This window comes from Calonectris borealis, chromosome 1 (genome assembly GCF_964195595.1).
Source record: "Calonectris borealis chromosome 1, bCalBor7.hap1.2, whole genome shotgun sequence".
Taxonomy (NCBI): domain Eukaryota; kingdom Metazoa; phylum Chordata; class Aves; order Procellariiformes; family Procellariidae; genus Calonectris; species Calonectris borealis.
Window position 1 is genome coordinate 70,538,533 of NC_134312.1, and position 27,674 is coordinate 70,566,206.

At 43.3% G+C, this 27,674-nt stretch overlaps 2 protein-coding genes across 16 annotated transcripts in view; one reads left to right on the plus strand and one right to left on the minus strand.

The window, feature by feature from the left end:
- CALD1 (caldesmon 1) overlaps positions 1-7,376 on the plus strand; it is a 199,485-nt gene extending 192,109 nt beyond the window's left edge. For 8 of the 11 annotated variants that reach the window (XM_075159782.1, XM_075159816.1, XM_075159832.1 and 5 more), the window contains 4 exons: positions 854-949; positions 3,573-3,656; positions 3,984-4,017; positions 5,691-7,376. In XM_075159782.1, coding sequence (XP_075015883.1) covers positions 854-949; positions 3,573-3,656; positions 3,984-4,017; positions 5,691-5,722 — 246 coding nt within the window. In that variant the 3' untranslated portion in view covers positions 5,723-7,376. The remainder of the gene's footprint in view (positions 1-853; positions 950-3,572; positions 3,657-3,983; positions 4,018-5,690) is intronic. The other 3 variants (XM_075159799.1, XM_075159851.1, XM_075159859.1) reach the window with 1 other exon arrangement.
- Positions 7,377-8,948: 1,572 nt separating this feature from the next.
- LOC142086634 (aldo-keto reductase family 1 member B10-like) lies at positions 8,949-19,062 on the minus strand. Of its 5 annotated transcripts, none has more exons than XM_075159891.1 (10): positions 18,754-19,062; positions 17,957-18,124; positions 16,770-16,886; positions 15,955-16,032; positions 14,940-15,062; positions 12,842-12,948; positions 12,559-12,640; positions 10,807-10,890; positions 9,819-9,901; positions 8,957-9,470 (listed from the first exon to the last, which is right to left on the minus strand). In XM_075159891.1, exons 1-10 carry the CDS (start codon positions 18,856-18,858, stop codon positions 9,428-9,430), a joined length of 990 nt encoding a protein of 329 aa, XP_075015992.1. In that variant the 5' UTR covers positions 18,859-19,062; the 3' UTR covers positions 8,957-9,427. The 5 variants fall into 5 exon arrangements, with proteins under 5 accessions (XP_075016017.1, XP_075015982.1, XP_075016000.1 ...); XM_075159908.1 differs by having other exon boundaries at positions 8,960-9,470; positions 18,905-19,061; XM_075159881.1 differs by lacking the exon at positions 9,819-9,901 and having other exon boundaries at positions 8,954-9,470.
- Between the last annotated feature and the right edge of the window lie 8,612 nt (positions 19,063-27,674).

A 27,674-nucleotide genomic window follows, 5' to 3' on the forward strand; every position in this document is an offset into this window, starting at 1 on the left:
GGATCCTGAGGTCCTCAGAAACCCACAAAATTGTGTGGCTGCAATATTGAGTATAACGGAAGAATTTAGTGACATACTTAGCTAAGTTATGAGGCATTCCAGAGCCACATCAGATATCTTAGACTAATATATCTGGGTAGTTCAAGTGGAGTACAAAGAAATTTTTTGTGTTGGGAAAGATTCTTTCGAGGGGCAGAGGAGGATTAAATAGGCAAGGTAATGATGATGTTTTATAGATAATGCATAGAAGCATTTGTGAGACCTTTATCTTTTCTACGTAAATCCTTAAGGCAACATTTCCTTTTTTTAAATTCGTGTGAGTTGATGAGCATTCATCATAGCCAAAAAACTGAGCTATGGATTGAAGGGGGTTATTAATAGCCAGGAAATTTCAAGAATTTGTTTTAACCTTTTAAAGATTTCTTTTAATGATTGAAATTTTAGGCCACTTAACTCCTCTATTATGTGCTTTTTGAAAAATTTTAGTTTAACAATAAAAAATATAGACAGACTTGTGTCTCTTCTTCTTTCAGGCTAAATACTTTTTCTCCTTGGAGTTTGGGGTTATGACAGAAACAGCAGATGTATGTCTAACGTTTATTCCTGGGTTAGCACTAAAGTGGAAATGATTTTGTCAGCCCACATTTATCATTATTGAAAACTAGAGGGTAGTAGTACTGTGTAGTTCATAGGGACAATATCTTCAAAGCACACAGGATGACTCTTAGCTAGCCATAGTCTCAGTGAGGACCTTTGTTTTGAACCCAGGCGTGGCTTTGTTTTTAAATCTAAACCGTGGAAAACAGCAAAAGCTATTCTGAAAGTCTTCTGATTAGATTTTATTATTTTGCAGGAAACTGCTGGACTGAAGGTTGGTGTCTCCAGTCGTATCAATGAGTGGTTAACCAAGACCCCAGAGAGCAACAAATCACCTGCTCCAAAACCTTCTGTGAGTAAACCTGCAACAACCATCTCCTCAGTAGATGGGTTCTTTCCTGGGGCAGAGGTGGTGATGGTGCTTCCTCAACCAGCTGATGGTCTTTGGAGAAACCTTGCTGCATGTCCTCTCTTGCAAGCTCACAGAGGCCCTCTGGCTGCTGACTCCTGGGCAATCAGAAAAGGTGGGGATGAAACAGGGCAGTTCTGACCTTAAAGCTTAGGAGTGCTCTAAAAAGGCGGTGCTCAGAGAAGCACTTCTCTGATAGAGAAGGACATTAATTTACCACCTGTGAAAGGCCTACCATTAATTTAGAAATTACCAGCCATAGGCCTTGCATGAAACATTTGTGCTTTGGCCCTTGCCCTGTAAAAATCTTCCAAGTATATTTTTAAACACAACTGAAATACTTTAATCCTTTAAGAGCCTAAATGTCATTTCTAATGAAGGCCCTTTAGCATGCCCATTTCTTCAGCAAGAATCAGAGCAGAAAATGCTATCAAAGTAATAAGCTGGGAGTGTGGGAAGCGCAGTGTGGATGTGAGAAGGAGCAGAAACAGGTAATTTGGGGTGGGGAAGGGTAGGGATGAGGAACTGGAGCTGTAGGTGTCCCTATTGGAGAATGGTAGGGCATCACTCGTGGTGTTAATGATTCAACTTCAGGATTTTATGAAAGAACTGGTTTCTTCCCATATCCTCGTGTAGCGTTTTTCTGCCAGTCCGCTTGCCCTTTATGAAAGGTGCAGCCTGACAAACGCTTTCTCAAGTCACACTCCTATCTTTCCCAAAGAGGAGCTTGAAATTTGCAGCGTTGCCCCTAATGTCAGTATTTACTGGTAGCCACACGGAGATTGTGTCCTTATGGACATGAATATAAAAACAAAAGAAGTCATTGTGGTCACTGTATTTAATCACAACCACTGAAAACCGGCACAGAATCTGCCTCCAGATTTTCCTCTCTTTCTTTTAAGTTGCATCTTTTAGATAATGTAAAACTAACCTCTTGTTTTCCCCTCAGCCAACTGTTTCTATCTATGTCTTCATTTCCCTCTTTCTCAATAGATTGTTCTTTCTTCTTTCAATATCTCTGCTTGAAGGAACCTGCCCTCCTCCTATTCTTCTTTGGGGGTCTGTTTGCTAAGGTGGTCAGGTAAACCCGTTTATAATTGACTATGAAGAATGATATACATCTGTAATGTGTGATTTTTACTTTTTTTACCAGGATAAATCAAAGGGAAACCTAGAATTTCTTAGTTAGCAAATAACTTCCTGCCTCCATCACATTCCACCAAAATAAAGAATTCTTTGAAGCTTTTGTGACCATCAAGACTCTTGTGGTTTTTGGAACAACATTCAATTAAAAGTAGAGGGAGCAAAGATCTCAGTTAGTTTCATGGTGAACCTAAATCACAGATCCCAAATGATTTCAGGATTATGGAAGTGGTTTTGTGATAATGTCCACTGCAAGTAATTTTGTGATAAAGTCCACTGCAATTTTGCTGTTTTCTTCCTTCCTCTGTTACTGTTGAACTCGCTTTTTGAAGTACAGAATTGGCTTAAAGTCTTAACCATCCACAGTCCTCTTTGGCTGTAAATTATGATCAGTTCTAGAGCATCTCTGTTGGGTGCAAATACCTCTTGCAGAAATCATATTTCCATTCATCACTGGGCATTTTTCTATCCCAAGTTAGAAATTCTCATGTGCAGAAAACTACCTATCTATGGATGGCAAGAACAAGATTCTGGAAACCTGTGCAGGACTTGAACACTTTTTGAAAGGGAGTACTTATGTCGTTGTTTCAAGAGTCTTTTGTTTGCCAACCACAGAGGTAGATACCAATCCATCTGTCCTTAAGCTAGCATTACTAGCATTGCTACAGCCTAACATACGTCGTGCTGATTTGTAGCCCTGCTTTTCCCCAAGAAGCAGCTTGACATTTTTACTGAGTTTGACATAGTGTCTCCATATACACTCATTTTCAGAGAATATTATTATTTTTTAATGACTTTACCTCACTTGTTTTTTTTCTGCCAGGCTACTGATTGGTACATGCTAAGGTTTTAAAGGAAGCAATGGAAATTCAAATAGATATGAAGGGCTACAGTGTTAAATCCTGAAGCCTGTATTTAAGAATGCAGAGGAGGATCTGCTTTTCTGTTGTATTAGAAGTCCTACTCTATTATTTTTTACAGTTTTTTTAAATGAAATATTTTGATTCTGATCTAAAATACCTGAGACAAGCTACTTTTGATTTCCTCCCTAGTAGAAATACTATTTCTGAAAAAATCTTTTTTTCTGCAAAAATTGGAATTGTCTTTCTTAAAAACCTGGTGATGCAGTAACTTTTCACTGTACTCCCTAGGATGAACGTAATAAGTTATGGCCAGTCTGTGCAATACTAAATAGATGCAGCAGGATTGTTTTTTGTCACAAAGTGTGTATATGTGTGGAGTGATTATGTGAAGTGTCATTCTGAATAGCTTTATAATTGATAGACAATGTAATATTTACCACTGGTGGATGCTCCTCAACTTTTCTTATGAGGAAGACGCATTTTAACTTTTTCTCTACTAAATTAAAATAAACCTGAACTAATGTTGGTTTCTGTTCTCTGACATTAATTTAAAAATACAGGATTTAAAACCAGGGGATGTATCCGGCAAACGTAATCTCTGGGAGAAGCAGTCAGTTGAAAAATCTTCTTCTTCTTCTTCTAAGGTAACACTTCAGTGCATTGTTAAAAGGATAATATCTCTGTGGGAGGCTTTCTAGGGGGAAGGTGCTGTTTGCCTTCACACGGTCAGTTAGTTGGAACTAGGCCTCTACATGCCTTTTGTTACTAACCTGCCTTTTCATCTGTAAGAGAAAGTACAATGAGGCACAGAAAGCCATGGGCAGCGTGTAACTTTTATATTCCTATTTGGCAGAGTTGTGTTGTGCGTGGAACTCTGTCCTTTGCATGGAGTTGATTTTTTTTTCCCTGTTATAAATAGCTATGTTTTCCCATATTCAACTTTAATAATGGGTCATTACTTCTTCAAACAGGTATCGGCTATGGGGAAAAAATCAGAGACTAATGGTAAGTAATTCTAATAATACACCTGCATATTAAATAGAAACTTTTCCACGTTTTCCTACAGGCATATCTGAGTTTTAAAATTCTACAGCTGTTAATGAAAAAAACCCCCTCTTTTTGCCTTTACCTTTCACAAGCTCCATTGCAATATCATCAAAACGTGAATGTTTGAGAAATAAGCCTGAATCATCTTTCTAGGAGGACTGAGGACTAGCAGTGCTCTGGCCATGTTTGCAAAGCCTTGTTTGAGTGACACGTGTAGCATGTTTGCTGTAGCTGGAGAGCGTCATTAAACTGTGTGAGGTCTGAGGAATGGTCATTTAACTAATTACAGCAAATGCAAGGCATCTGGGAAAGGCTTTTTGAAAGGCTGCAGCAGGAATGGATATGCCTTCCACGAGTGAAGAGGGGAAACCCAAGAAGTGAGGCTGTTGCAGCAGCATTATTTGAGCAGAAATGGAAGATTTCAGTGCTACTGAGAATGAGCCCTGCGTCTGATTTTAAACACTGCCACTGGGTAATGGGGAAGCCCGATGAAAATTCAGCAGTGTTGATTTTAAAAAATAACTCCTCTGGCTGGTTGTGAGTCTCATGTGCTGCTGCATACCCAGACTGGAATGGAGTTCAAATGCACTCAACAGCAGCACTGCTTTTTCTGGAGCTGTGCATTGGTGTCTTCTCAAGGCAAAGAGAGTCCTGCTACTGTCATTTTGAAACTACTAGTTTGGGAAACACAATCTAGTTGTATGGAAAGAAATCAGCAAAATTCCCCTCCTAGCTTTTGTGCACTTTTAAAATTTTTATTTTAATCTGAAACTCTCCAAATAAAACCAATTAAAGGAAATATGGGCCTAAGGACCAGTGGGGAAGAATGGAAATTCACTGATCAATTTAATAGCTTTAAGATGACTTGCAACATCCCTTGACTCTTCACTAGGAATGAAATGATCAAATATAGAAAAACTTTTGGCTTTTTACACATTAATATGTGCACACATTTTTCTTCACTTTCGTATGTATGCCTGTGAACATTTCTTATCAGTTTAGAGTCATGCAAACTGGAATTGTCTTCCTCCTCCTCCTATCTTTTTTCAAACCGAGCTGTTAGGAGAGTGGTTTTCAGGCTCGCTCAGCGGTAGCGCTGCTCTGCTCCCACGGAAGGCGTTAGCGCTGTGCATCATTGCCTATGCCTATGCCCGTCTGCTCCAGACCCCGCTGAGTGGTTCGGACACCGCCGAGCCCCTCCTCTAAGGCCGAGTGAGATGAGGTCTCCAGCAGAGGGGTTGCAGGAGGAGGCTGCAGTCTCGCCATGGACTTTCAGTCTTGCCGTGGGCTCGGAGTGCGTGCACCAAGCACTGCAGCACAGCCTGCCTTAGCACGGCAGCCACCCATGCGCGGCTGGGGAGAGCGCTGGGTGCAGCACGCCCCGCATTTCTGGGTGGGAAGCTCCTTTGCTCTCCCTGAGCTGCTTCCCGGGGCTGTCAGAGGCAAGAGAGGCAAAATCCTGCTTGTCCTCTTGGAGACCACCTCTGAGCAATCCCAGTACAGGAGCACAGCAGCATCCAGCTTGCGTCCTGCCTTCTTACATGCTGTGTGTTAATCTAGAGCCACACCTTCTCTATTTTAGAGATACGTTTGGGTTATTTCAAGCCATCTTTAATCTTTCTCTTTCTCAGCAGGTTTGAGACAATTTGAGAAAGAACCGTAGAAGGCCACTAAAGACGCTGGACCAATCAGTTGGGGGGAAAAAAAAAGGAAAAAGTGCTAAATTGTTCTTTTTATATTTATGTTTATTTACCAAAATGTCTTTTTGCATTATCCCAGTTAAAACCATGTATATTAGCACTGTATTTAATAATCAGTCTAGACATTCATCATAATAGTACTGCCTTTGCACAAGAGCCTTTATTCCTAAAGAAACCCATGCTGTGAAATATATAGACTCTCCTACTGATAGTCATAAATAACTATGTATCTGAACAGTGATTTCAACTGGCATAAGAGGTCAACCCAAAATGCACGTAAACTGAAATTGCTTAAGAAAGGTGTGCAGTAAACCTATAAAAACAATGGTTACTTTTGTAATACAGAAGTCTTTCTTTCTGCACTTTAGACTAAGGCATGGAAGAAATATCTTTAGTTGACAATGTAATATTTTCTGTAAGTTGCCCATGTCATGAGAAATACTGCATCAATAACGTGTTTTAATTTTTTTGTTTTGTACTTTTTTTAAGTATCAATTTTTCCATTCTAGTTTAAGTTAATACCTAAATTTGGATGATTATGTTAGCTGACAGCGGTACTGATATTTCTTTTTGTTGTTAGTGACTAGTAATTGAATGCAATTTAGAATATATACACACATAGCTTTAAAAAGTTTAGCCTAAAGGCACTACTAATGGTAGAATGCTTTAATACGTGCTAGAGTATTATATTTAGTAATAAACATACATAATTAGCCAATATCACAGCTTAAAAAAATAAAGACAAAATCACACACTTTTCTATAGTAAAATTTCATAATTGCCATTAGAGGTATGGTAAGATAAGTATTAAAAAATTTTAAATGTCAGTTGCCCAGTAATGGGTAATTAAAAAGAAAGTATAGTTTTTAAAAGAGGAAAAGGTAAGGTTATAGAGGGTCAAAAATAGGTCACTTGTATAAAACATTGTAGTTTAATTTATATAAAACTACCATAATTAAAAAGAAAAAAAAACTAAACACCGTTGGAGCTTGTTTCAAATGACTGTACACTAAATCTTGCCATCCATCAGTGCCGTACACTAAGTCCACCTAAAATGAAGTAAACCTCTATCTTTATAGTGCTTCTTCTTAACTCTCTCTCCCGAATATCTTATTTACATTACAGATGTTTTCATTTGTATATAGTAAACACATGGCTATAAGACGTCAGCTTGGTTTGAATTTACATGCCATACAGTTTAGCATTTACATCCTACAGTGTATGGGTGGCATAAACTGAGCAACTGAAGTAGCCCCTGAGCACGTTGTTAAGAGCTTTGTTTTGCATCGGAACTACCAGGATCTCCCTTTTCACCACTTCCATCTCTTACAGCATCTGACTTCTTCCTAAAGAAGAATAATGTTATATTTCAACCCAAAGATGAGCTGCCTCGCTTGGCTGAAACATCTTGTTTACATATAGAGATGCACGTAGTTATCTGTAGGGGGGTGAAACTGTGCCTGACATTGTCTATGAGTTGTCATGTTTTTTGTTTGGGGGTTTTGTAAACACTCCTCTGAGTCTTTCAAATACATCCGATAGCTGCAATAAAAATTATTTGTTCAAACAATGTATTCTGAAACTGCATCCACAATAAATGGAATATTTCCATCAGCAGCCCCGTGTTTGTTAATGAGTAGGTACAAGCCAGTTGTTACAACTGGGATAGGAATCACGCTAAGGCTGTGTAAAATAAGGCATCATTGCAAAGAACCTCAAAGAATGTCTCTCCTGGTGTACTATCTTACACCAGACAGCCAAGTCATAAAATCAGCAGCTTTAACCTACGTATTCTTAAGGAAAAAAAAAAAATCTTAATTGTCATGCCTATCAGTACAAGACAGGAGCTGTGCATCATCCAGAAGTCAGCGAGCTCAATGAAGTAGGTTCTGACCTAGCAGCATAGCTGTCTGCTTTCCCGCTTTGAAAAACGTTCTCGGTGTGAGAGCCGCCGTATTTCTTCTGTCTGCCTCGGTGGGATGTGCTTCCAGGCTTGGATGATCAGGGGGAGCTGCTGGCTTTCCCGTTGTCCTCCTATCCCTTTCATTTTTTCTCTAACGGCAGCACAGCACGTTAACGCCCTGCTTTAACTGGGTCATGGTCATCTGAAAGAGGCCCCCCGGGCTGCTGCCAGCTCCATGGGGAAGCACTGGGAAGGCTGCAGCAAGCGCAGCTTTCTGAACCGCTGGGGGAGAAATAATCCGATGCTGCCTAATTTAACCTGAAAAGGGTTTGTATGCTTGCAAGCGCGCCTGTTCTCCTGCCTTGTGCTGACCAACTACGTTGCTACATTCCTCTGCAATCTTTGCTGAAGTGAGGCTTTTCCTTCTTGATGTAGGTAAGTTTCTTTTGCTCCTGGTTATTGCCTTTTCTGAGAGCGTGGAAGCGAGCTGGGCACAACTGGTTTTACTTGTAGGAAATACTGTAAAGTGGTGCAGTCATGGTTTGTTCCCACCAGCTGGCATTACCTCCTGGCAGAATTTGCCAAAGACAAATCCTGGTGGCTGAGTCAGCAGCACTGCAAGTTTTTTTGGTGTTTCAATACCATGGTGAGGTGATGATTTTTCTGATGATACCAGATTGTCACCTTAGCTTCTGATCATGCTTTCCTGCAGCTCACTCAGCATCCGAGCCAGACTTTCTCTTGTCAGTGTGCAGAATGCCACAAAACAGCCTTTTTCAAGCCTGCCTTTGCATTACCCATCTGAAAATACCTTAAAGCAATTGTGAGTCTACCTCAGGTTTGCTTTGGTGTTCTTAAAGAAAAGTTTTTCTATGTTTTCCTTAGATAAAGCCAACCCTTGTCTGGATATATTGTTCTGAATGCTGCCAGCAGAGGTGCAAAAATCTAATTTTGTGTTTGAAACTTCAGGTAGCCCTTATGTTTGGCTGGGTGTATTTTGATGTGTATTATCACTGCATATGATGCTGTCTTCAACTTTTCACCTCTTATCACACAAGAGTTCAATTTCTAGTTGTCCGGAGGGAGGGCTACGTGGAGTAATACAACTTTGTTCTTTAGGTTCTAGCTAAAGCACGATCCTCTTTGATGCATAAGCCACAAAGTAGTCTCTGTGTATTGTCCTTGTACAGGAATTATAAAGGCTCATTTCTATCTGTATTAAAATTTAAAAAAACAGACTTCAGGCATGTTTTATAACTTATTGTATGAAACAATTTAAGCACTACACTGCTTAAGTTTTGTTGTTATTCAAACTTTATTCATATAAAATATTAAAGCATTAGAGATTCACAGTATAAAAATCACAACTATGTAAAAAGCAAAGTAATTAAAGACAGCATTCCTTGACAGCAATTCATGAGCCAGTATGACTGACCGCACTGGAAATAACATATAAAAAATCTTGTAACCAACCAAAGTTTTTTGTTAAACATGTCTTTAATTAAGGAAGACAAGGAAAAAAGGAAATGAAGAGACGTTGTCTTTTTACTACTAATCAAAACCAGATTTCTGTTAACCATCGTAACAAAAGACCCATCCCTATTGATGCATTTTTATACCAGCTAGTGGTCTCCTCCTAAAAAAGGAGGACAAGTAACTACTCTTAATGATTGTCAAGTACAGAAGAACTCATCAAGACTAAGCTTCAGCGTACGTCTTCTAATCTGGAAGGAGTTACTTGGAGGTCTCGCAGAAACCACTGGTATTAATATTCTGCTTTGAATGGGTAGTCCTTGTGATTGACAGCTCTGAGAAGAGAAAGAACTGGTTATTTAAGTATTGTAGAAAGTATCTTCAGCAGCATTTTCCCTACTGCAGTCTCCCTCCCTCACCGCCAATGTACTGAAGTTTTGCTGCTGTCATTAATTTGAACACAGGCTTGTGAACAAGCACGTGCAACACCAAGATGCTGAAGGGAATGCCCTGAATGAATCTCCCTCCTGACATGTCAGTTCCAGGACATGTCTTGTTGCCTGGGGTCCAGGCTTTAAGATACGAGCTCTCCCTGGTTGTGGTCATGTCAGTTTTCAAGATATGGGGATGAAAATACATATAGAGATAGGCCTAGTGGATAATAAGGATAATAAGGAACATACGGGAGCACTGGAACTGCCCTCCAGTTCCTGTTAAAGCTGAGGATGACATCCATCTCCTCTTCAGACAGTTCAAAGTCAAACACCTAGCAGGGGAAAAAAAAAAAAGTAAGCCCCTTTTTACATAGGTTCATGAGTAGTTAGCTACTAAGCGTGCTTCATGCATTTATGACTTGAGGTAGGAACATACTGCATCCACACTAAGCATGCTCAGGAAATCCTCTTATTTCTCAAATACCAATTTGCCCTTGAAGTAATCAAGATAGTCCTTTTCTCTCTAAGGCGCTGTTCATAGCAGTGACTTATAGTTCCGGGTGGTTGAGTGCAAACACCACTGCAGTTTGTGTTGTAATGCACAGACAGAAAACTTAAGGTGCTAGGGATGGATTACTTGATGCATCACAAATACTGGAACCAGCAATAAATATTTCTGCTACAACAGAGGACTACTGGGTACCAACTGCAAATAGCTGTCTCACAGTTAATCAATCATCTAAGAATTCTTGCTAGTGGTTCACAGGAGAAATAAGTCCAAAACGTAGCAGCATGAATTGAAAGTAACACAGAGATATCATCTAAGATGCCAGGCCTTACGAGCAAACATCCAGCTGAACCTCCCTGCCAAGGGGCACCACGGCCTCAAAGTGAGACATAAACCATAATGGGTCTGGTGTTTACAATTTGTTCCATTACACCCTAAAGAGGGGCTCATTAAGCATCTCCCAGAGGGCAAGTTCAAAGCTGGGACTCCCAGGGCAGCAGAGCTTGGACCACCCTGGTGTAACCCATTTCTCTCTTGGCAGGAACGAAATGGGACAAATGTTCCCCAGAGAACAAGTGCGGATGGTTAGATAGTGCTGAGCCCCAATCTTTACATCTCTGCGCTCCCCTTCCAATGCCTCTTAGGTGCTGCTTGGAAACATGGAGGAGATACGGGTGTGGGTGCCTATCCTGTGTAAAAAGGTGGCAGCAGTCCCAATGGAAACTTCACCTTGATGTTTTCCTCAATACGCTGTGGTTTGTCAGACTTGGGAATGACAATCACGTCTCTTTGGATAAGAAACCGGATCAGAACCTAGGAAAGGAGGGCAAGAAGGAGGTGAACACAGGGGTACCAAGAAATCTGTTCAAATGCATTTTGTGTTCTCTCTTACCTTTTTTTTTTTTCCATGCACAAACCAATTTCTCTTTCTACAACCATGTTTACTATTTGGAAGATTCTACCGGTTTGCATACAGGAGTTTGATGTGTGTCGTGGTTTAACCCCAGCCAGCAACTAAGCACCACACAGCCGCTTGCTCACCCTCCCCCCCAGTGGGACGGGGGAGAGAATTGGAAGGGCAGAAGTAAGAAAACTCGTGGATTGAGAGAAGAACAGTTTAATACTTGAAATAAAATAACAGCAGCAACAATAATAATAAATTGTAATGAAGAGGAAAACAACGAGAGAGAGAGGAACAAAACCCAGGAAAAACAAGTGATGCAGCTGCTCTCCAGCTGCTGACCGACACCCAGCCAGTCCCCAAGCAGCAATCGCTGCTCCCTGGCCAACTCCTCCCAGTTTATATTCTGAGCATGACGTCATATGCTATGGAATATCCCTTTAATCAGTTTGGGTCAGCTGTCCTGGCTGTGCCCTCTCCCAGCTTCTCGTGCACCTGGCAGAGCATGGGAAGCTGAAAAGTCCTTGGCTAGCGGAAGCACCACTTAGCAACAACTAACACATCAGTGTGTCATCAACATTCTTCTCATACTAAATCCAAAACACAGCACTATACCAGCTACTAGAAAGAAAGTTAACTCTATCCCAGCAGAAACCAGGACAATGTGCCAGCATTTGCTTGCAGTCTACTGACAACTATAATGGTTTCTGGCCTATGTTGTTTCTACATCCTGGCTTCTCCAGGATTTGTATTGTTTTCATTTAGGGTAGGAGGGGGGGAGAAAAATGATGATGGTTCTGGCTTGTGTTCTATGGGTGCTCAGACCAAATGAGCATAATGATACTGCAGATTATTTTGGGCTCACAGGTAAGTATCTCACCTGGGTTAAGCTTTTTGAAGTCCTTAAAAGGAAAAACATATTTACAGATTTAAAAAGTTTTCCCATCTCAAAAGAGGACTGTTGCATACAATTTTTTGTCCTGCTCTGCCTGTCTTAAAATATGACTATGGTTGATTGCCTGTGAACATGTGGATTGTTTGAAGTGCAGATTCTGCACACCCTGCGCAAGAACTCATTTGTCCGACTAGCAACTAAGAGAGAAAAATTTTCATCTTGAATAATCAAGCAGCTTTCAATGATTCTTTGTGAACATGAGCAAACAGGGAGCAATCAAATACGTCTGCAAATTACAGGGCTTCTCTGAAGAATAACTTGGCTAACTTAGCTGGAGAAAGGAGTAACAAGTTGGCTTGATGATTTGTGTAAACCTCAGAGGAAAGGGGTTCTCAGGGAGCAAGCGCTTCTCTCTGGGAGCAGAAGAAATCTGTCTAGGAAGGGGGACACCTGAAGTCAGCATGTACCGCTGCTGATCAGCTCCCCCAAAGCTCAGCACTCAAGATCTCTTAGAAAATACCTGATAATTCGTATGAATGCTGGTAAGAACCGGGGCAGTATGAAGAGTCAAGTGCAGTTCAACACCATTATACTGTATCTTTAGAGAAGGCAGCATCTGCTAAGACTGGCCATCAGCCTGTAAAACGTCTGAGGAGGAACAGTTTGCCCTGACAACCCCACTTACCTGGGCAGGGGTTTTATGATGTCTAACTGCAATCTCCTTAATCTTGGGATCATCCAGCAGCACAGGGTCCCCTGGCTTGGCCCTATTAAAAACAAAAGCCAGGATATTGATAGTCGAAAGGTATCAGCTTCCCTGCGGGAAGCCTGGCATTTTGTGTGAAATAATCTGCAACAAAGCAACAGCACTTTTCTCGTTATAGCTGCATTATTTACATCATTTGCCTCAAAGATTCAAGTTGCAAATGTATTGTTCTGTACACAGAAAGGCTGCAATGCTTTCTTACCATGGGCGGTTAGGAGACCCAAGGGGGCTGTACGCAGTCACGGCAATCCCTTTGGATTTACAATACTTGATCAACTTTTCCTGGGTTAGGTACGGATGACATTCGATCTGCAAGCACAGAAACACGGTGGTTGACACAGAGGCAGATTGCACTGAGCTTCAGGGCATAACTAACACTTTAATTCTTCTTGGGTGTGAAGATGTGAAAATGTGAAGAAAAGACTCCCAATATCATGATTAAAATCTATCTTATAAAAAAGTTATTCATGTCACAGCAATATCTAGCCTGACACAGAAACAGGGCTTCCTCATGCTACATATTACACAAAGATAGTGAGAAATAGATGAGAAGAGTGAAAGTGCTATCTGTATCAGGAATCGGGGAAATCAGTCTTCCTGATCTTCCGGGGAGCAGGACTGCATCTTCAGAGGGGCAGCTCAGAATACCTGAGGTTTAGTTTCTGCTCCGCGTCACCCAACCTCTCCTCAAGGAGTCTCCCCAACTCCTGAAGACACCTGGGGAGATGAACCTCCATAGGTTAGCTCAGATCATAGAATCATAGAATCACAGAATCATTAAGGTTGGAAAAGACCGCTAAGATCATCGAGTCCAACCATCAACCCAACACCACCATACCCACTACACCATGTCCCTAAGCACCTCATCTACACGTCTTTTAAATACTTCCAGGGATGGTGACTCAACCACTTCCTTGGGCAGCCTGTTCCAGTGCTTGATAACCCTTTCGGTGAAGGTAATGGCTATTTTCACTTTTTTCTAATGTCTCCATGTTGAGACCAGCCACTTGGGCAAGACGTCCTTTAACTGGAAACAACAGGAGCCTACATGGGGATGCAGCTCAACTTGCCACAAGCCATAGTATGACCACAGGGCTATATCTACACTGCATAACGTAGCACCATGCATATACCCAGCCATTTCTAAATGCTATAGCTTTGCTACCAGGCATGGTGACATGAAATCCATGTACAGTAGTTTATTTAGACCTGAGCTAGACTAGGCAACTACTGTAATGACAGCGTGTGGCACAGGCACACCGATGGAGAAGCAAACCGGAGTCAAAGCCTGCAATTCTTTAAAGTGTCGAAGTTGGTGCAGCTTTTAACATGGGGGTAGTTGGGTCCATCCCCACCAGAACTTTATAACCCTCGGTAAAATTTTTCCAAGTCCTATGTCCCCCTTGTGCTAAGCCTGGCCGGTGCACACGCTAGCCCCAAGCCCAGCACCGCAGCGCAGCAGCACAGGCAGCACCGTGCCTGCACGGGACCCGGTGTGGGGATTTCCCCGGATATTCCCAAGCCAGCAGAGATGGGCATTCAGCACCCTCAGCCAAGTGCAAAGAAGCTGCACATGGAAGGAAGTCAGAAGGTCCTGATGCCCCTCCTGTTCTGTGATTTCATTCATGAGGTATGTGGTGAAAATTTGTTATATAATTGTAGACTTCAACCCTCCTTTTTATAATGAAGTTTAGTGAAATGATTTATTTTATGTTGAAAGATAAGTAAGTCCAGTGAATGAGTTGGAGCATTCCTGTACATTCCCATGCCTGTGCAGTAGCTCGCAGTGGGGATTTTGCTGGTTATCCCAGGGCTGGCAGAAATGGCCTGTGGCAGCTTGGGCTGTGACACTGGGAGCGTGAAAGAGGACGTGTGGCAGAAAGTTGCAAGGTCTTATACAAGGTAATGGATATTTTCACTTTTTTCCAATGTCTAAAAATGAAATATTCTCATCTGTTTCATATTACTGTGATATGAATAATCCATACTGTTTTGTATGGTATTGCTCTCAAATCTCCACTGCATTATATACACACAAGTCTACAAAACAGTTTTCTGTTGAGATCCCTGTCAGCTAAAAACCATCAACCACACCATACCAAAGCCTTGCATATTGCAGGCACTACTGATCTGAAGGGACTTTCAGACAACAGAGATACCTAGTGCTTTGCAAGATCTTTCCATGACACCAAAACTACTTAAAGGTTGTGGCGGAAGTCAGTTTTAGAGCTGAAGCGTAGCAAGAATATATTTAGGAATATTCCAAGGTTAGTTGACATCAATGGAAATAAAAATCTCACCTGGTTATTTACCGGCTTGTATTTTAGACCCGGCTTGTTCAAGATTCTTTCAATCTGCTCATGGTTAAAGTTGGAGATACCAATGGCTTTTACCAGACCATCATCCACCAGCTCTTCCATGGCCTAATGAGTAAGGACAACCAATGTGTATTTATGAGGTGGTATTACTGTCAACTACACTATTCTATTTCCCTAAAGCTAGTGACAAACCAACAAACAACCCACGCTAGATTAAATAATAGTATCTCAAATTAAAAAAAACAAAAATCTTTGCACCTTGTACTATCTGTATGCTTTATGTCCCATTGCAGATGGGAAAGTAATATAAGAAGAATGGCTTGGCCAACTGTTTTGTAATGGGAAGCAAAATCTTTTGCTTTGGCTTCTTTTGAGGTCATTTCACCAGAGCTAAAAAGGCAAGGGAGACCCCTCCACCTCCTGCTATGCCAGCACACTACCTCTGAGTTGGCAGAACACAGCAGGGAGGATGTTAGCTTAAACCCAGTTGCCTCAGAATAATTCCTTGCAACTGTAATCTGCTATTGTGGAGAAAACTATTAATTCCCAGAGTTGTAGCATCACAGAGGTGCAGGTAGCAGGAGCAGATCCTGAATCCTCTCAGTCCACAAGGAAAGTAGATGGAAGGCCAGCCTGAGATGTTGATGCCCAATGCTGAAAAGTGTAAGAATTCCCTATCTGTATGAAACACCCAGTAAATTAACAGCCACGCCTAGATTAATCTACGCTTCAGTTCTACCATTGTGCATATTCAAATATTATTTTAGTGACAGCACCTACAGTGATGATAGTTTCCCACTCTTTAGTCTTATTAAAGACATCCCCTCTTGCTCCTCAAAACAAGGGGTAGCAGCAGCTCTGCTCGTTCTGGTCATGAAGTACAATTTTGTGTATCTATCCTCTGGGCCCAAACCTATCCCTTAATTTCATCGTGCACGCAGATCTCTGCTCCATCTTTAGTGCTGACACCTGCTCAAAAGAGACAACATTAACTTACCTCCCATGTGTCCAGAAAATCGGTATCACTGGGGATACTCATACCGTTGTCATCCACAGGATGCAGTTTTTCACCAGCCTGTTATTTCAAGGCAGATAATACATAGACTTTTAAAAAGTGTTTAATTTCCTACTGTTTACTAGCACTTCTGACTGAAATTATAGGCAGAAACTTAGCAGGTTATTTAAACATATCGCATAACTAAAAATTATGCATGTTCATCAGTATTCTCTTTTGGATGAGGGCCATATTTCTACAAATCAATCCCTGCATACAAAGACGGGGGATTAGTAGCAATTATGTGAGTAATTTAGGCAGATCTAGAGAAAAGGGAACAGACATCCCCCCGCCTTTATTCTAGAGGTTTTATTTATTTTACACAGGTGTAGACTGGGGAAAAAAAGAAGCACGTTCGTTCTGCGCTGTGCTTAATTTTTTGCTGTTGGTTACTCCAGATCAAGCCAACACCTCCAAAACCTGAGATGTTGACACTGTCCCGAGGCCCAGCAGAAGGCCACGATCCCAAACTGCACCATCATGTGTGGGATACAGTTTCCCTGAAGTCCCAGGGGTCTCATTAGCAGTGGTCATACCTACAACTATCTCGCTCCAACAGGTGTGGAAAGCTAGACCCATGTGCTAAAACGTACCACTACCTAGTTAGTGACTGAATGCTTGCTACCACCAGGTTCAGCTAAGAGCCAAATGAACCACAGCATGTCTCAGCTGCATAATGAAGATGGTCACAGCATAGATAAGACAATATGCCGTGTTTCTAGCCGGGTAAGGAGAAGAGGAACGTAGAGCAGGACTACCTTAAATCCCATAGGGAAGTGTATCAGGTAGAGGTCAAGGTAGTCCAGTTGCAGTGCAGCGAGGCTCTTCTTGCACGCTACCTTAACCAAGGACCTCTCGTGAAACGTGTTCCACAACTGTGGGAAGAAACCAAGCCCGACCATGACTACAGCTTCCACAGTCCAGACCAGCAGACAGAAGCTTCTCCCTTAGTGGTCTGGGAGGACAACTCCCTCCCCACCTACCCAGTGCACACTGAATGGATGCCAATATTTTAATACTCAGGTAGGACAAACGTACCACAAATAAGGGAGTCAGTAGTGAAGGTGGACAATCAGTGTTCCTACTTATGAAGAGAGATTCTCAGAACTAAATATAACACTCTGCCAGGTGTATCTGACACAGAAAAGCTGTTAGTGTTAGAATTTTACTTGTTTTCAGCCTAAATCTTGAGTCTTGAGCAGCTCATAGCTACCCTCCTTCTGTCACTTTTAACTGGCCACAGTGAGAACTGTTGTAAATTTTACTCCATTTTTGAAATGAAAATTCAAGTCATTTAAACAGAAGAACTTGCAAGTATTATTCAAGTTAAAACCTGTTCTTTAACAAAAACGAAGAGTATGTGGAAAAGTTTAGTTATGTTTAATGTTTTCTGGTTTTGTTGGTGAAAACCCCAAGTCGTAAGATCTTTAGTTGAAGTGTTCTCACGTTTTGGTAAAGGGCATTGCTGAGACAAGTAGATGAGATGAAGAAATGGGAGTAAATACACAGAAAATACTTCAGACTGAAGTCCCATACTTTAATTTCTATTCTCTTTCAGGCTTACATTTTGTACATGACACCATTTTCAAATGTCTTGCAAACCACTAAGTGGCACAGCACCTCGGAATTCAGACATCTGTCTTGTCTTTTTTTTCTGATTTTTCTAGGGTGCATGCAAATGAATCTTCAGTATAATTAAGTGACTTAATAGATGCAAGAAAATTATTAGATCAGCAACAGCCAGCTATCTTTCCAAAGTTGTCAATGGTTCCATAGGTAAAGCTCAGTCCAAATTGCAAATAAAGGATGGAATTTATAGCGCACAACAAGACAATGATGAAACTTATATCGTAGAAGGGAATAAGTCCTTAGGTTACTATACAGATGGAACAAGAGTTTCTCTTTGAGAAAAGCTAAATGCCCCAGTAATCCTGCATCCTTGTACCTTAGTGACAATGAAGAGGTCTTCCCGTTTCACAGCCCCCTCTTTGATCTTCTGCTGGACTGCATTCCCTATTTCATTTTCATTCTGGTAGAAATAGGCACAGTCGAAGAGGCGGTAGCCTGCATCAATAGCAAACTTCACCACCTCTTCCACCTTTCTTGGAGGAGCCTGAAAACAAACATAACCAAACCATGAGCTCTTCCACGGTCTTCTCACTGCTGCGACAGCTCCGCAAAGTTTCCCTTTCCCGCCGCTGCTGGAGTTTCCTTGTCACCTGCATTTAAACTGAGTTTCAACTTCGCAGGCAAACAGCGTGTTTGTAGGGAAAGGGAATAGAGCAGAAAGGAGATTTCTGGGAGACATTTGGACTCTGCTATTTCCAGCAGTGTAATGCCCAGCATCATTTCCCCTTATTTTGCCCCCAGTGTTGCCCAAGCGGGCAACAGTTTACTTCCCCAAACCCGTCCCCACGCAGGCAGTTGCGTGGTGCAGGGCTCCCATCAGCCAGTGACCTCATCCCGGGGCTGCGAGCTGCAAGCGCCGGGCCGGGCAGCCTTTCGCAATCTACTTCTCGTTCTTTTTTTGTGGGTTCTTCTTTTGCTTCCCCTCCTCTTTATTTTGCCCCCCTCCACCTTCTTCAGTCCCCCCCCCCCCTTTTTTTTTTTTGCCTTTTTTTCTCTGCTTTTTGCTCCCCGAGCCCTCTTTCCCCCCTCTTCTCCCCCCCCGCTCCGCCTGGCAGCCCGCCCGGTTACACAAGCGGCCGCGATCGCGGCTAGCGGGCGGCGAGACCGACCCACCCGGCCCCCACGCAGGGACCCGGCCTCCGCGGCAGCCTGCGCCGCACCGCGGGAGCCCTGGTTTCGGCCGCGGTTCTTCTTTTTTTTTTTCCTTTTTCTTTTCATCTTCGCAGCGCCCGCCGGACTAGCGTCCTCCTGCCCGCCCCGCTACCTGCCAAGTGCCCAGCCCCAGGATAGGCATCTTCATCTTGTTGCTCAGCTCCAGGCAGGGGCTCGCCATGGTGTCTCCGGGTGCCCGTCTGTCTGTGCGTGCCCACTGCGGCCCGAAGGCGCTTTAAGGCCGCCCCGCCTCGGCCCACGCCCGCCGGGGCCTGGGCCGGGGCCGCGCCCCCCTGCCCCCGCCCCTCCCCGCCCTCCCCGGGGTTTCCTTAGATGTGAGACACGGGATTTTGGTTGGCTACAGAATCCTGATGCTACGAGGATTTGTTTGTTTGGTTGGTTGGTTTTGCATTGAACAAACTAAAAGCAAATGCCTTAGCGATGAGCTTGGCACTTTGCGCATGTTCTTCTGCAGTGGAGACAGCCTGACGGGTGCCAGGAGAATTGCTGTGTGAGGCAGTGGGTGTCCGGGCCGTTGAAGGATTTTCTCAGTTATTCTCAAGTGGTGACAAATGGACTGAAATTTCCATCTTTTACCCTAGAAAATATTAGGCTTACCCACTGTTCACGAGAAATTCATTAAAAGGGAACGTGGTCTTACCTTGACGTAGATTCTGAATTCCCTATCTTTGCAGAGGGGTGGGCTCCCATCGTGCTTCCCGCAGGACCGTTGCATCAGTCCGTGTGAAGGTGTCGGTTCCCTGTGCTCAATTAAGATGTCAGCCAGCACCAACAGGGTGTCGGAGGCTGCAAAAGGGATTTGTGATCACAGCTTGTCTACAGGTAGTTCTTTAGTTCGAATAACCCCCTGCTTTTTATGTAGGGTCCAAATGCATTCAGAGGGCTGATATTTAAAGGCTGCAAGAAACTTTATATGAACGGAGTGCCTCAGAAATCAAGAGCCAGGGGCCTGGGAGGGCTGGGCTACTTAGTTGACAGCTGTTTTGAGAAAAAGTTGCTTTGCGTTAGGAAGCTGAGGTGAAATCCAGGCCATCAAACTCAACGGGAGGGTTACTACAAGAGTAAGTAACAGGAGGGGTTCACCCTGAATGTCACTTTTATGACTCCAGCTAATTAGGTTTTCAGTACTGTGCTTGTCACTGTGGTGTCTGAAGGCCTTTCAACAGGCACTCTGAGTGCTGAGTTCTTCCAAGAGTGATGTCATTTATTTATGTACGTTTATATGGGTTCAGAGACCTTATCTTAAGCATCAAAGCTGTGGTCCCATTTTGAAGTGGGTGTTAGCTCCCTGTGTGTACAGGAGGCCTTCTGCCTCTTGCACTCTAGGGGCTTTCAGTGCCCAATTTAACTGTAACTTTATCTCATTTCTCAAAGAAGTTTTTCTGATCACCTTTAAAATTGCATGCATGTTTGCTGTAGCTTCTAAACAGTACCAGCCATACTTCTACATTATATATTAAGTTCCTCCCACTTTCTCACATTTCTATTCTGCATATGTTGGCACAATTACAGAGACCAGTGTCTCATCAATGTAAGTTATTTCAACCTTTTTTCTCTTTTCTTTTTTTAAATAATCCCTGTTCAAACAAAAAGCAGACATGGGTGCAGACACCAGACAAACATTGTATCTGGAAAAGGTTCAGGGAAGTCTCCTGGGGCGATTAAAAAGGCAACTCAGGTCTCAGGCATGGAGCAGGAGTCTTGCATGGATGACTGTATGTTCTCAGGCACTGCCCCTCACCCAGCTCTTTCCTTACTCTGTGACCCCCCAGGAGAGTGCCCATGGTACTCTGCATCGGCTCCCCGGCCAGCATGACACACAGCTGCTGGAGAGGCTGGGTAATCATGGCAATAAGGTCCCTTCTCCTCTCCAACCCCATTCCCTCCTAACCTTTTCTAGAGCCTGTCTCTTTAGATCTTGACAGCTTTATCCAGCTATCTAGTTCAAACGGCTGATCTTAGTGTCCTGTGCCTTTTCACAATATTGTTTTTGTTGTTATGTTTACAGGAAACACGTGGATCCCTATGGAAAGTACTAAAACTATGATGTAATTTCAACACCCTATCTTAGGTATCTCACACCTCACAGAGCCTAGGCTTTGTGTTTATCAGAGTAGGGATTCTCTGCTTCTTGAGTCTTCTTTTTTCTTTTGCTTATATTGCTATAAACTCCTTCTTGCTCTTTGTTGACCCCTGACTACCACTTTACATGTTGTGCAAGTTCCACTGGTGTCTTCTTGTGAGTTGTACAGTGTGAGTAAGAATCAAGTGTTTTATGCTTCAACTGATAATGTTTGCTTTTCAAAATATAGAGGCATCTGTGAATTATTGTGCCACGAGTGCATTCTAACCATGATGTTTGATGTGATTTGTTAAAATTTTTGTGCACTTGCATTATTTAAGCTGCTTTTACAGGACAGTGTTTTCAGTTGATTGGCAGATTCATGTTTTGCGTTTATGTTTGAACAAAATCTCTTCCTTCTCTCCTTGGTCTGGTTTCCAAGCCATTGGCTTAACCAAGATTCATTGTCATCTTTCTGCTGCTTTGGATGTCATCACACTTTGCAGAATGAAAAGGATACCAAATTGATATGAAGCAGGGAGAGAGAAGCAAAATGTAGGCAGGGAAACAAAATTTTCAAACTGACATGACAACTCCAGTATGCTCAAACTAGAGCAGTGGGAGGAGGTCTCTTCTATTGAAAACAAATATGAAAAAAAAAAAACTAAACCAACCCCCCAAAAAAACCCCCAAAGCTACTGCAAGAGATGTGAGGAATTTGACAGAAAAGAGAGCAAGATCTACAGAAAAAAGACAGAAACAAATCTGTAGAGATTTTATAAAATCAATAATGGTACATTGATTTTAAGGCGAGAAAGGACCACACTACTCTTCTGCACTGACCTCTGATTACACTGACAAACTTTTACACCAAGCCTATGACGTATACCTATTGCTTAATTTATTCTTGAAGACACTGGGGTGCTACAGCAGTAGGAGCTGACTAAAATCATGTAAAGAACAGACTAGAAAATATTGAGATTGAGCTACAACTTACCTTTAATTACATCAAATCTTGATCTGAAAGGTATAAGAACCAACCATAATTGGCCCTTTCTTTTTTTTTTTTCGATTGGGTGTCTACACAGTCTTCAACACTTTTCTTCCCTCTAAACCTGTCTTCTAAGGCCTGAGGTTTCCAAACCGACACTTTATTAACAATTTACTTCTGTAAAACCACTAACTGGTGGGAGAAGGTAAGTGATCACTGGTTTTGATCAATTCAAAATTATTTATAATTTGGATGCTTCACTTTATATTCAAGCCAGCCCTCTCTGTGCAAACGTGCTCCAAGCCTTTACGCACTTAGCCAGTCTGGCATTTTAGGTGGGGTGAAAGAGATGATGTCCAGATTTGCCTTAAGTATTACCTGTCAGACTAAACTGTGCTTGCTCTTTGATCAAACTTTTAGCTATATGATATATGCGTGTGTATTTTCCTCTGACACTGTGCTGATTGGAATTATACTGTAGCAAATCACAAACCTTCAGTTTGTGTGAGTATCATCTCTTTCCAAGGACCCCTTTTTGCATTCTAATCCACCTTGGAGGTTGACCTCTGTGTTACGTACCCACCTCAGCACTGTATGAGGGGGGTCCCTTTTCTGCTGGGAGCTTGTTGCCCAGCCAAATATTCTTATACTGGACTGACCGACTTCAAAGGGCTCTGTCCATCTGTCACTAGCCCGACCATAGCAATAGCCAGCTCTCCTCAGAAAAGCTGGACTGGAGAGGGAAGCCATGGAAATTCCCACTCTTCGCTAAAGAATCACATTCCCAAGAGCATCAAAGACAGTTTGCAGTGGAGGGAGGGACTTAAAATTGCTTAATAATGTGACTACTAAACTACCAAAGAAAGGAGGAGAAACTGCCTGGATCCCAGGCCTTCAAAACAGAAAGGATCCAGCAGATGGATGTGCTTGCCACAAGCTTGTGTTCATTGAGAGGGGCTGAGTGGGTGAAGCTGCCGTCAACTTCTCATGGCTGTGAACCTTTCACCCCATCAGACACCCACAGTAAGTGGGACAAAGTTCAATTTGCTGCTTTCCTTAACTAATGCATTTCATCATACCTGTTTGTACACTTTCTTCTTAAGATAAGTCTGTGCCCACACATATGGACGCTATAAGATATGAGTACATGAGTCATTCTCTCTCTGCCTCCTGCTTGTTTAACACTGGGGACAGTTGTGTCCCAGCCAAGAGCGGCCTTGTTGGTACTAATACAACGAGCGTGGGGGGGAGCACCCATGGACATGGGTGTCATGACTCCTGCTGCTGCTGCCCAGCCACGCTTCCTGTGCGGGAGGTGCAATAGGTGCTGAGCCCTTCCCCGTGCTTGTTGGGGGCTTCCCGTGAGCAGCTTCAGGGCGCAACCTGGGAGGTGTCTGGGGGCATCCAGAAGATAACTAGAGAGCAGGGAGTGCCTGACATTGCCTCCAGAGAAAAGCAAGGTATGGCCAGCGGCTGGCCAGGCCTTAACGATTTTGGAGTGAACTTCCTGGGGGCCAGGGAGGAGCAGGGAGACATTTTGGCAACTCAGCCACAGCATGGGCTGGCAGGGGAGATCTGCTGTAAGAACACAGTTATGTGTACAGGCTTTTCTGTTTAGGCATTTCTATTCTGTTTTACCTGATTGCTTTATCTGCATGGAGAAAGATAACTATCACCATTTATAGCTGTATAAAACCTGACTTTATAGGAGTTTAAAAGCCTTCCCCTTTTTTTTTTTTTTTTTTTTCTGGACGCAGTATGGGTGATGACTGAGGCCTATCCACCGCAAAGTTTTAGCTGAGTCATGGTGTTTTTACTCCCTGGAAAGCCTGGCAGTTCCCTGGAGCACCCTGCCGTGCTGTTTCATAAATCAAAGGTGTCCTGGTTTTGGCTGGGATAGAGTTAATTTTCTTCCTAGTAGCTGGTGTAGTGCTGTGTCTTGGATTTAGTGTGAGAAGAATGTTGATGACACACTGATGTTTTAGTTGTTGCTAGGTGGTGCTTATGTTAGTCAAGGACTTTTCAGCTTCCCATGCTCTGCCAGGTGCACAAGAAGCTGGGAGGGGGCACAGCCAGGACAGCTGACCCAACTGGCCAATGGGGTATTCCATACCATATGATGTCATGCTCAGTATATAAGCTGGGGGGAATTGGCTGGGGGTCAGTGACCGCTGCTCGGGAACTGGCTGGGCATCAGTGGCGGGTGGTGAGCAATTGCATTGTGCATCACTTGTTTTGTGTATTCTGTCATCATTATTATTATTACTATTTTCCCTTCCTTTCCTGTCCTATTAAACTGTCTTTATCTCAACCCATGAATTTTACTTTTTTTTTTTTATTCTCTCCCCTATCCCACTGTGGACGGGGGAGTGAGCGAACGGCTGTGTGGTGGTTAGCTGCCTGCTGGGTTAAACCACAACAGTCCTTTTTGGTGCCCAATGTGGGGCACAAGGTGTTGAGCTAACGACAGATCTGACCAGAGCGTGTTAAAACAAATTTGTTATAAGCATTCATTATATCAGTTTAGTAGTCACTGGCCACAATTGATATCACTAATGCATTTTTCTCAATCCATTTGTCAGCAGAGTGCAGGCCACAGTTTGCTTTCACTTGGAGGGGCACCCAGTACACCTGGAACCGACTGCCCCAGGGGTGGAAACACAGCCCTACCATTTGCCATGGACTGATCCAGACTGCACTGGAACAGGGTGAGGCTCTGGAACACCTGCAATACATTGATGACATCATTGTATGGGGCAACACAGCAGAAGAAGTTTTTGAGAAAGGGAAGAAAATAGTCCAAATGCTTTTGAAGGCCGGTTTTGCCATAAAACAAAGTAAGGTCAAGGCACCTGTACATGAGATTCCGTTTTTAGGAATAAAATGGCAAGATGGACATCGTCAGATCCCCATGGATGTGATCAGCAAAATAACAGCCATGTCTCCACCAACTAGTGGAGGAAGAAGGAAACACAAGCTTTCTTAGGTGTTGTGGGTTTTTGGAGAATGCATATTCCAAATTACAACCTGATTGTAAGCCCTCTCTATCAAGTGACCCAGAAAAAGAACGATTTCAAATGGGGCCCTGAGCAACGACAAGCCTTTGAACAAATTAGACGGGAGATAGTTCATGCAGTAGCCCTTGGGCCAGTCCGGGCAGGACAAGATGTAAAAAATGTGCTCTACACCGCAGCCGGGGAGAATGGCCCTACCTGGAGTCTCTGGCAGAAAGCACCAGGGGATACTCAAGGTCAACCCCTCAGGTTTTGGAATTGGGGATACAGAGGATCTAAGGCCCGCTATTGTCCAACTGAGAAAGAGATATTTGCAGCATATGAAGGGATTCGAGCTGCTTCAGAAGTGGTTGGTACCGAAGCACAGCTCCTCCTGGCACCCCAACTGCCGGTGCTGGGCTGGATCAAAGCTGGTTCAAAGGGAGGGTCCCCTCTACACATCAAGCAACCGATGCTTCATGGAGTAAGTGGGTTGTACTGATCACACAACGGGCCCGAATAGGAAACCCCAGTTACCCAGAAGTCTTGGAAGTGATCATGGACTGGTGCTGTGGTTTAACCCAGCAGGCAGCCAAACACCACACAGCCACTCACTCACTCTCCCCTCACGGTGGGATGGGGGGAGAAAAAAAAAAAAGTAAAATTCATGGATGGAGATAAAGACAGTTTAATAGAACAGAAAAGGAAGGGAAAAAAATAATGGTAGAATATACAAAATGAGTGATGTACAATGCAATTGCTCAGCACCTGCCAACTGATACCCAAGCAGCGATTGCTACTTCCTGGACCACGCCTTCTATTTATATACACTGAACATGACATCATATGGTGTGGAATACCCCGTTGGCCAGTTGGGTCAGCTGTCCTGGCTATGCTCCCTCCCAGCTTCTTGTGCACCCGGCAGAGCATGGGAAGCTGAAAAGTCCTTGGCTAGCGGAAGCACCACTTAGCAACAACTAAAACATCAGTGTGTCATCAACATTCTTCTCATACTAAATCCAAAACACAGCACTAGGAAGAAATTTAACTCTATTCCAGCCGAAACCAGGACAACTGGCCAGAAGGTCAAGTTTTCAGAATATCGCCAGAGGAGGAGGTGACACGTGCTGCAGGGGCCCCACTGTATAATAAACTACCAGAAAATGAGAAGCAATATGCCCTGTTCACTGATGGGTCCTGTTGTCTTGTGGGAAAACATCAGAGGTGGAAAGCTGCTGTATGGAGTCCTATACGACAAGTCGCAGAAACTGCTGAAGGGGAAGGTGAATCGAGTCAGTTTGCAGAGGTGAAAGCCATCCAGCTGGCCTTGGACATTGCCGAACGAGGGAAATGGCCAGTACTTTATCTCTATACTGACTCACGGATGGTGGCAAATGCCCTGTGGGGGTGGTTGCAGCAATGGAAGCAGAACTGGCAGGGCAGAGGTAAACCCATCTGGGCTGCTACATTGTGGCAAGATATTGCTGCCCGGGTAGAGAACCTGGTTGTAAAAGTACGTCATGTACCCAAGAGTCGTGCCACTGAAGAACATTGAAACAATGAGCAGGCAGATCAGGCTGCTAAGGTTGAAGTGACTCAGGTGGATCTGGATTGGCAGCATAAGGATGAATTATTTATAGCTCAGTGGGCCCATGACACTTCAGGCCATCAAGGAAGAGTTGCAACATACAGATGGGTTCATGATCTAGGGGTGGACTTGGCCATGGACGCTATTGCACATTCATTATCCATGAATGTGAAACATGCGCTGCAATCAAGCAAGCCAAGCGAGTAAAGCCTCTCTGGTATGGAGGACGATAGCTGAAATATAAATATGGGGAGGCCTGGCAGATTGATTATATCACACTCCCACAAACCCAACAAGGCAAGCACCATGTGCTCACCATGGTGGAAACAACCACCGAATGGCTGGAAACATATCCTGTGCCCCATGCCCCTGCCCGGAACGCTATCCTGGTCCTTGAAAAGCAAGTCCTATGGCGACACGGCACCCCAGAAAGAATTGAGTCAGACAACAGGACTCATTTCCAAAACACCCTCATGGACACCTGGGCCAAGGAGCATGGCATTGAGTGGGTAAATCACATCCCCTACCATGCACCAGCCTCCGGGAAAATCGAAGATACAACGGGCTGCTAAAGACTACGCTGAGAGCAATGGGTGGTGGGACATTCAAGCATTGGGATACACATGTAGCAAAGGCCACCTGGTTAGTCAACATTAGGGGATCTGCCAATCAAGCTGGCCCTACCCAATCAAAACTTTTACATACTGTAGAAGGAGATAAAGTCCCTGCCATGTACATAACCCCTGGGGAAGACAGTCTGGGTTATTCGTGCCTTGGGCAGAGGCAAATGCAGTTGTGGGATTGCTTTTGCTCAAGGACCTGGGTGCACTTGGTGAGTGATGAGGGAGGATGGGGAATTCCAATGTGTACCTCAAGAGGATTTGATTTTGGGTGACAATAGCCAATGAATTAAATTGTATGATATTAATTGCTATATAATACTGTGTATCATCACTTCTGTGGTTGCTATATGCCATATCAATGGTATTACAGTAAGAATCACTCAGATTAATGAAGAATGAACTTTGATGAAACCGAGCAAAGTGCAGCGGTGATGGAACCAGAACTGGTTCAGCATGCAGCAATCCAATACCACACACCATCTCTCCTGCGCTGAAAGACTGTTATGACAGATGGAGCCCAAAGTCATGGACTAAATGAACTCGGTGGACATTTTAGAGGAATGGCCTATACACTAAGAGAATGATATCTGTGTGTGTATATCAA

Bases quoted from the DNA above. Each gene is read 5' to 3' on its own strand.
- LOC142086634 (XM_075159881.1), bottom strand. From the start codon at position 18,858: ATGAAAAGAAAAAGGAAAAAAAAAAAGAAGAACCGCGGCCGAAACCAG. The intron at 16,887-17,956 runs GTACAAGGATGC...TTCTTCCCACAG, and splicing joins ACCTCTTCATTGTCACTAAG to TTGTGGAACACGTTTCACGA. The intron at 15,063-15,954 runs GTAAGTTAATGT...CTTACTCATTAG, and splicing joins ATTTTCTGGACACATGGGAG to GCCATGGAAGAGCTGGTGGA.